This window comes from Myripristis murdjan, chromosome 24, assembly GCF_902150065.1.
Source record: "Myripristis murdjan chromosome 24, fMyrMur1.1, whole genome shotgun sequence".
NCBI classification, from domain to species: domain Eukaryota; kingdom Metazoa; phylum Chordata; class Actinopteri; order Holocentriformes; family Holocentridae; genus Myripristis; species Myripristis murdjan.
The window spans coordinates 17,788,993-17,798,575 of record NC_044003.1 but is presented as its reverse complement, the minus strand read 5'-3'; the positions used below and the strand labels follow the sequence as shown (position 1 = coordinate 17,798,575).

Sequence of the window (9,583 nt, the reverse complement as noted above, 5' to 3'; positions counted from 1 at the left end):
GGCATAGCGATCCAGAAAAACTGAGATGACATGTCGCCACCTAGTGGCTGCCTGGCAGGATGGGACTGTGGGGAAATACAGTGACCCTGTTTCAAGTCTATATGTATGCCATGATACCAGGATTACTGTAGTTAACTAAAACTAAACTAAAAACTAAAACTAGGTGTGCAACAAGCATTTTAGTTAACTGAAATAAAAATCAAAACTAGGCATCTGAAAATTAAAAACAAACTGAAATGATATGTACTTGAACTAATGTGAACTAACCCAAATAAAGATACACAGAAAATGTCCTTAGTTTTAGTCTTTATAATTTGGTTAATTAATCAACACAAACATGAGGAGGCATTTGTGTTGATGTTTGAGACCAGGACGTCTACATGACTGGGAGTCGACTGCCTTCAAAGTGTTGGGTTTGTGCTCCAATACCTATTCTCAGCTTCTTAAGTATTGCCCCTAACATCCCCCATGACAATGATGGAAAAAGAAAAAAAAAAAAAAAAAAAAAAAAAAACTACTGAAACTAATAAAAACTGAACTGAAACAAGCCAACCCACTCCGAAAAGCAACTGAAACTAAACTGAAGTAAAAACAGAAATTAAGAATAAAAACTAAACTAACTACATCCCAGATGTGGATGAATGGTGATGCTTCAAAACCCAGGATTTAAGTCTTAATCTTCCCTATTTAGCTCACTTGTTCTTTCTTAATAAACCTGCATCTTTGTCAGTGTCAACATCTTTCAGCTGTACACAGCCACACTGAAATAAGCAGACAACTTCAAAAAAAACTTAAGGTATTACATCTTTTAATTTTTTGCAAAACAAAAAGATTGAATACAGACAAGCCTGGACTCAGGCAAAGGAATCTTGCAGTTCTCTCTCTCCATGCAGCGTGCGGTGTTGCACATGAGCCGAACCCACACAAACCCTCTCCAGACCATCTGATAATGGAATGTACCATTCCCCATGTTCACACATCTAACAGTCCCAACATTTAAAACTCAGTGCAACAGGGTACTTGTTAAACAAATGCAACCGTATACAATATACAGCAAAAATCAAAACTTTTCTCAAGTCTTGCAGAGTAATGCTCCAGACACCAGAGCAACTCTGTTCCAAGGGATGACATGAATGACACTTTTTTTTTTAATTAAAACCAAATAACACGAGTTCTCAGTTACAGATGTACAATTGCAAAATTGAGGCTAAAGGGTTAATTCAGGAAGTGTTTTAATCCACTTCTTCCATGCGTGAAGCATCATCGTCACCTTCTAGTGGAGGAATTGCATCTGGGGCAGGTGTGGCGGTGGGCTCCTCAGCGGGCATGTCGTCATCATCGATACCTGAGGTGGAAGGAGTTTGTTAGGTCCCATTTTTACAAAACTATGTACCTTTGTCAAGATAATGTTATCAAACTTGTCTCTGGTTAAAAATTACAATAAAACATTTGTGTGTGATCAGGAAAACAATGTGACCCCCTTACCCAGTCCAAGTTTGATCATCCTGTAGATGCGGTTGGAGTGGGTCTGAGGATCGTCCAGGGAGAAACCTGAGGACAGCAGGGCGGTTTCGAACAGCAGGATGACCAGGTCCTTCACGGCCTTGTCGTTCTTGTCGACGTCGGCCTTCTGCCTGAGAGTCTCCACGATGGGGTGGTCAGGGTTGATCTCCAGGTGCTTCTTGGCCATCATGTAGCCCATTGTGGAGTTGTCCCTGAGTGCCTGGGCCTTCATGATCCTCTCCATGTTGGCCGTCCAGCCGTAAGTGCTTGTCACAATGCAGCAGGGAGAAGAAACCAGTCTGTTGGACACTGTCACCTGGGGGGAACCAAAGCAGCCAGTTAAAAAACAGCAAAAAAGAGGAAATGCTGCATGGTGCATCTAAAGGCAAGCTGACCTATTTAGAAGGTTTTAGTCAAAGTTGAAGCATGCAGGGGAGTCATGTTAGATCCAAGTCCTTAACACACTATCTTAGTTATGGCAACAGCAACAACATGCTCATAAAATAACTTTGGACCATTAGGCCCAAGTCTTCCAATTCCAACAGCACGTTGGCAGCCATTCAAAACCACTATAATCAAAAACACTCGTTTGGCTGGTAAACGCTGTCCAAGGAAAGAATAGTTAATATTTAGTTTCACACCCTGCTAACCATCCAAATGCAAAATAGAAAACATGATTGTTATGTCATTACAAGTGTGCAGACCACAACAATTTTATTTTCACAAGTTCTGGTCTTTCTAGCTTCTCTGGGTGAGCCAAACCACCAGCTACAAACAAGTCACAACATGTGGCATTCACAATGTAATGAAGACAGGGCACTCTCAAACGCCACAGAAAACCAAAGGGCCACCCTTAAGGCTACAACTCACCAGAATACAAGTTTGGACAATTAGGGCACCTGTTACCAAACCAAAACCCAAATCACAGTCAGTTGCAGAATCTTAAGATGATCGATCCTAAAAGTGTGTAGTCAAATTAAGATTTGACAAATCAATGACTGACTTGAAACAGATGATGGTTAAGATCACTGACCTTCTCTACTTTCTTGTCAAGGATCTCCTTCATGAGCTTGCAGAGGTTCTCAAACTTAGTCTTGTCCTCCTCCATCTTCTTCTTCTCCTCTTCATCCTCGGGGAGCTCCAGGCCCTCTTTGGTAACAGAGACCAGGGTCTTTCCATCAAACTCCTTCAACTGCTGGACACAGTATTCGTCAATGGGCTCGGTCATGTACAGGACCTCGAAGCCACGCTTGCGAACACGCTCCACAAAGGCGGAGTTGGCCACCTGATCCTTGCTCTCACCTTGAGAAGGAGACAAAGAACAATTAAGGACCACAGTGGAAACAGGCAACAAGGATACTATTCTTGATGGCTGTATGTTTGTTAACTTAAAATCGGACATTTTTATAGAGCAAGTTAAAAAGCACTTCATTTAAAAAGGTGACGCATTAAGACAATAAAGCATCAGCAAAGTCAGCTTCAAGATTTACAAGGTTGGAAAAAAAAAAATGCAAAAAGCGGTGTGTGTAACGGCGAGTACAGAGTCGACTGTCTGTGATAACAAGTAACCCATCTCCATTTAGAGACACTCAGCGGCCACTTTATTTGGTTCACCTGTACAATCTAATGCAGTTCAATGCAGCAGCTCTGCCATAAATTTTACCTTTTAACAAAGTTCACAATGTTCAATTTCTGTTGACAATGGAGAACGAATTAATTTAATTATGTTTATTATTGAGGTTGTAGTTTGCTGAGGACTTGCAATGCAATGTTACACTGAGGTGTCTCCATTTTATGGTCTTCCCTATTTATATACATAAGGGGAACAGAATAGTAGAAACACCTCAATAAAATGCAGTCAGTAAAACAGAATAAAAATATCCTCAATGCTCAACAGAATTGAATGAACACCTCTATTATTGTGATAAAAGAAAATCTGAGCATTATAGGCATAATAAAAGTCAACTTTATGGCAGAATTGTATTGATTGAAGTGTATTAGATTGTGAGCCTAATAAAGTGGCCACTGAGTGTAACTTCTTGATTGCAAAAATTTTTCACTTGTGAATGGCAGCCTACCTGCCTTATCACTTGTGTGTGGCTTAATTTGTTGCAGTGTTTCCATGCTGACAGTGATTTAGTGTTATTTAGACAGAGACCCACCAGTGATGTAGTAGATTGACTTCTGGTTCTCCTTCATGCGGGTGAGGTACTCTGTGAGGGAGGTCATCTCATCGCCAGACTGGGAGCTGTGGTAGCGCAGCAGCTCAGACAGCTTCTTGCGGTTCTGGGAGTCCTCGTGGATGCCCAGCTACAGACGATGATGGACAGTTAGACACAGTTCTACTTAACACATCACTCTGTGCCAGAGTCAACTGCTATTTTTCAAATAGTTCACATTAGTTTTAACTGGCTTTGAATATTGGATTCAAAGAGTCTAGAGCAGGACAAAGCAGACAGCATGAGGAGAGTCAACTCTCCGAGGCTATGGACGACTAGTGGCATACCACATTTGTCTGGTTCAAAGCAGGTCCAAAAAACTAATCCTGAATATTTGCCAATACTAAACTGGTCTGCAACATTAAAATGCATAGCATAAGCATATAAAAAATATTAAGTGAATTTTAATGAAATTCAGACCTTTTCTTAAGCTATAGTACACTACTACACTTTATGACTAGCCTACAACTAAAAACTATGACTATACTGCAGCATGAGGGTGGTGTTACTACATTTAAAATAAACTCAAGGACCACTAGTTTTACAAAAAGGTTATTAAAAATTAGGCCAAAAACCTTTAGAATCCAGTGATGCACTGAAGACAAATTGAAGGCAACAAAAGGGAGATCTTTTGTTAAAAACTCAAGTTTCATCAAAACACTTTTCAAAAAGACAAAGAGGTTTCATAACAAGATTACCTTGAGATTCTTGGAGAAGCCATCATAGAACTTCTTGTAGTTCTCCTTGTCCTCTGCCAGCTCAGCGAAGAGCTCCAGACATTTCTTGACGATGTTCTTGCGGATGACCTTCAGGATCTTGCTCTGCTGCAGCATCTCTCTGGAGATGTTGAGGGGCAGGTCCTCAGAGTCCACCACACCACGCACAAAGTCTGGAGGGGAGAAAAAGACAACCGTGGTTCATTAGGACAGATAAATGAATACTTATTCTGTGTGGAGTTTCCATCTCAATCTGGACAGGCCCATGTAACTCAACAGCCAGGACTTGGGTACTTACTCAGGTACTCGGGGATGAGCTCTTCACAGCTGTCCATGATGAAAACTCTCCTGACGTACAGCTTGATGTTATTCTTCTTTTTCTTGTTCTCAAAAAGGTCAAAGGGTGCGCGGCGGGGAATGAAGAGCAAGGCCCGAAACTCGAGCTGGCCCTCCACAGAGAAGTGCTGTAAGGGGGGAGGGAAAGTATTGGTTATAAGACGGGAAAAACAAAAACCATGCAGAAGCATGCCTCTAATTTTATGCATCGATAGCGATTGGTTTTAGTTGTAGTTCCTTATTCCTCCCTGTTTTGGTCAAATATGTTGATTGATGCATACATGCACCTGCTTCTGTGTACACTAGATACCTTGACAGCCAGGTGATCTTCCCAGTCGTTGGTCAGACTCTTGTAGAACTCTCCGTACTCCTCATTGGTAATGTCGTCGGGGTTTCTGGTCCAGATGGGCTTGGTCTTGTTCAGCTCCTCCTGGTCAATGTACTTCTCCTTGATCTTCTTTTTCTTCTTCTTGTCCTTGTCTTTGGAGTCCTCCTCATCATCAGAGCCCACATCCTCGATCTTGGGCTTGTCCTCAGCGTCCTCTTTCTCTTCCTTCTCTGCCTTTTCCTCCTCTGCCTCGTCGTCGCTGATCTCCTTGTCCCTTTCCTTCTCCACCTACACATCAGAATGATTTTTTAATTCTCAGATATACTTAACCAGGGATCTAAGTCAAAGGTTTCATCAAGATACAATAGATTTTTTGAACAGCGATATTTGCCAACAACACAAAAGTCTGCCATGCTAAAATTTTGACTTGATTCATTTAAGGGGCCCATGATCACAATGAGATGAGATCAAAATTTTATTTTGATCTCATCCAAACATTTTAAATGACAATCTATTATCTTCAATAAAATAAACAGATCTTTGAAAAACAAGCTATTTTTTCTATTACAAGTAAAAATAGGCTGTTCACTAAAGCACTAAATTTCTCATGTTTAGATCAACAATGCACATTTATGCATCATCACCATCCATTTACAATAAAACATGAGTATTTTATCCTGTTACTTTGCACCACTACAATTTACCAATATGGCAAAAGGACTATTTCAGCACCAGCTCTATCCAACCACATTCAATACTTACAAACAGGGTGATGGGGTAGCCAATGAACTGGGAGTGCTTCTTGACGACCTCCTTGATCCTCTTCTCCTCGATGTACTCTGTCTGGTCTTCCTTCAGGTGCAGAATGACCTTGGTTCCACGGCCAATGGGCTCTCCTGAAAACAAATTTGCACAGTCATGAACATACCTCCCCAATACATTTTGTGAGGTCAGTGGATGGACGCCTGTATCAGGCTGCTGATCACCTCAACAGTGCCCATTTAAAGAGCACCTTGTCAAGTGTTTTATCAAGTATGGAGGTCAACAAACTCCCATCTAAAGTGGGGCCATCCAATACTTTCAAAACTGTTAAGACCAAATGTTTGATATGACCATTCTGGTGTGGTTAGTGTTTGACATTTCAAGTCTCCAGTAAAAACTGGTAAGGACAATCACTATTCAATTCAACCATCATCAGGTTCTTACTGCACCCAGGATATTGACAAGTTTACTGTAGTGCCATTCAGATTTATGTATAGCAAGGTGCACACATCCCATAGCCTAAAAAGTTAAACATTTGATGTCCATTTGAAATTCTCAAAAGTAATGAGTTAAATATGTAAAACTGACAAAAGTTTCAAATGCTATAATCTCAGGGGAACTTGTTTCACTATTTTGGGGTGAACATTTGGGTGTTTACATGCAATGACATACCCCTTGAGGAAAAAAAATGGTTTTAATAAAATGATCAAAACAAAATTGTACAAGGCGCTGTGCTACAGCATCTGAAAACATATTCGCTGTCATCTGTCAACATGGTGCGTATACAGCCAATACTGGGCTAGCAGGTCCTGCAGAAATTGCTTGTCAATCTGCATTTTTGTGGTAAATCATCTTCCTGGACACTAACTGACATTTACATCACATGTTACCACAAGGTGACTTCTTTGTTTAAACTTATGATGTTGAACACTAACCGTTGTCGACCCTGACTGTGAAGGACCCTCCAGCAGAGGACTCCCAGGCGTACTGCTCGTCATCGTTGTGTTTGGTGATCACGACCACCTTCTCAGCAACCAGGTAGGCAGAGTAGAAACCCACACCAAACTGACCAATCATGGAGATGTCAGCTCCAGCCTAGCAGGGACATTGAGGTACATTATTATTGCAAGTTACTGCACTCAAGTGTGATTATTTGATACCAGTTACACCTGTATATTCATCCTCCATTAGTGTATTGTCAGTCTGATTTTGTGCACATTTGTGTTGCATGCATGCAGCTAAAATATTACTCATTCTGCCACACTGCACCAATAACTACTTTCACTGTCCCTGGTGGTGAGGAAATTTACAGCTCTAGTTGACCAAGAAATTTTACTTTTGTGTTACACTATATAGGTATTATTTATGTGCAGCAAATCTAGCGTCTCCTGCAATTCAAAAGACTGAACTGCTCCTCTGTTGTACCTGTAGGGCTTCCATGAAGGCCTTGGTGCCAGACTTGGCGATGGTACCCAGGTTATTGATCAGGTCAGCTTTGGTCATTCCAATTCCAGTGTCAATGAGAGTGAGGGTGCGCTCAGCTGCATTTGGGATGATGTCGATCTTCAGCTCCTTGCCGCTGTCCAGCTTGGAGGGGTCGGTCAGACTTTCATAGCGGATTTTGTCCAAAGCCTAAAAAACCACAAACTTGTTTGAATCCACGCCTTTGAAGTACATGTGATCCTAAAATTAATTCAGAAGCACTACTAACTTATCTGTCATAACTTAAAAATCCAGTTCCTACTCCCAATCTCAAGTAACATTTTCATTTTTCAATGCTCTAATGATCTCTGTATAAATGCTGAATACTGGCATGCAGATGTATACGGCATTCCTGATGAAGGTCTATAACCACAACATTGTGTCTTAAATACTGAGCAAGTGAAGACAGGTGTCATGTGCTGTGTTTTATATCCAGCAGGAATCCTTCACTTACATCAGAGGCGTTGGAGATCAGTTCCCTGAGGAAGATCTCCTTGTTGGAATAGAAGGTGTTGATGATCAGGGACATAAGCTGAGCAATCTCTGCCTGGAAGGCAAAGGTCTCAGCCTCCTCCTCTTGGTGCATTTCTTCAGGCATCTGAACAGAGGCAAATTATGATAACAGTTACCAATATGTCTTGGATTAAGTAATATTGAAAACATTATAATTGGAAATACTATAAAAGCAGTTATTTTAAAAAACGACAACAAAAACAAAAAACAAACAAACAACATTTGATTAGTATTTTCGAAAATGTTAAAATGACATCAGGCCGTTTGTTAATACAGGATAGATTTACTAACAATCACCCGCCCTGGCGGCTGCTTTAGCCATAATAAGCCTGACATGGTTTGATCACGTCCACATCGTATTTCATAACAGTGTACCAATGCCTTCTGGATGTACCACATATCAGCGGAAGTAAGCTATCTAGCAACATGGCGACCGACAGACAATGGAGTCTGCAAACACGTGTTTGGAGACGGCAAACGAAAAAATAAGACGAAAACAACAAACGTGATTACACCGATCGTTTTGGGCAGAAATGGGAAAAAAAAAGAAAAAAAGTCAGCGCTCGCACGCGATTAACGAGCACAATGTGGGGCATCCCGTCCAGGCCCAAAGTAGAGAGCTAGCACTAATTCAGAAAAGGCCACTGTTAAACTAAGTCTTTTAGGCCCAATACACTAATGATTTAAAAGCCACGTAGTAGACTAGTTCTAAATGACACAACCCAAATTACCCAACTTGATCTAATTTAAAATTATCGATCTCGAGGTCAATGGCTATCTCAAGCAAAAGCAACCATACTGTCCAAGGTTAGCGGCAACTGCGGATTGCTGATTGCGTAAAAAATATGGAAACGATGAAAAATATGCGAATAGATTTTCAGAAATGGTCCTAAAACGGGATGCGGCCCAACCAGGTCAAGTGTGTGTTCAACACAATAAAATAAAGCGAGTCAGCGTGGTCATCCTCACCACACCTGCCCTGCCGCAAACCCAGACTTGGCCTATGTATATTGTCGCATTATTCTCCACATGACAGCTTGTCTTTTAAAACGTGAAAACCCGACATTTCAGATATTTTGCGCATCGCCGCGCACACAGAAGATAACGTTAATTACACATCCAGCTAGCTGGTAATGACTTAGCTCATTAGGAGCTAGTGATGCTAACGTTATCGTCGTGACTCTTCAGTCCTCGTCCACAACACGCTACAGTTTGAATACATCACTTTTGTAAGAGACACTCGTGTTAGGAATGGATTGAACATTCATTTTTCTGGCATACCTTGTTTGTTGCGTTGATTTATCTTGAATAAAATGCTACCAATGTGATGTCCCTACTGCTCTCTGACGCAGGGAAATTGAAAGGGACTTCCTTTTAAAAGACGGAGATCTTTATAGCCATGCGTTTTCAACGGCCGAGTGTATCCATCCGCAGCCCCGCTACAAGAAACAGCCGGGGAGCCCAACCTGTCACCAGTTTACACTCAAGAGGAAAAGACTGGCTGGATAAAATGTCGGCTACAGTATTTTTAATAAAGCCAAAGGACATTCACACTGCCAGAATGTCAGGAGCGAGTGTTAATATACAGTGCCAGCAAGCTAAAGTGGCAGGATTAATCGATACAATCAGGAAATCACATATCCTTGTTGTTGGAGGGACTATGCTGTTGTTATGCTGACTTTTCCATGGTAACACACACACCATATGTTGATCCAAAGGCAAAT

The 9,583-nt window shown here is 41.2% G+C and overlaps 1 protein-coding gene across 1 annotated transcript; it reads right to left on the bottom strand.

Moving 5' to 3' along the window:
• Positions 1–792: 792 nt before the first annotated feature.
• hsp90ab1 (heat shock protein 90, alpha (cytosolic), class B member 1) lies at positions 793–9,287 on the bottom strand. The gene is made up of 12 exons (XM_030046658.1): positions 9,141–9,287; positions 7,801–7,944; positions 7,290–7,496; positions 6,800–6,959; positions 5,865–5,998; positions 5,085–5,390; positions 4,737–4,902; positions 4,421–4,611; positions 3,666–3,813; positions 2,537–2,805; positions 1,486–1,819; positions 793–1,345 (listed from the first exon to the last, which is right to left on the bottom strand). The coding sequence occupies exons 2-12, from the start codon at positions 7,942–7,944 to the stop codon at positions 1,233–1,235; spliced, it is 2,172 nt and encodes a 723-aa protein (XP_029902518.1). The 5' UTR covers positions 9,141–9,287; the 3' UTR covers positions 793–1,232.
• Positions 9,288–9,583: the final 296 nt, after the last annotated feature.

Excerpts from the sequence above, each read along its gene's own strand:
- hsp90ab1 (XM_030046658.1), bottom strand. The coding sequence starts at position 7,944 with ATGCCTGAAGAAATGCACCAAGAGGAGGAGGCTGAGACCTTTGCCTTC. Across the intron at positions 4,612-4,736 it reads GCTCATCCCCGAGTACCTGA|ACTTTGTGCGTGGTGTGGTG; the intron begins GTAAGTACCCAA and ends TCTCCCCTCCAG. Across the intron at positions 1,820-2,536 it reads TTGACAAGAAAGTAGAGAAG|GTGACAGTGTCCAACAGACT; the intron begins GTCAGTGATCTT and ends GGTTCCCCCCAG.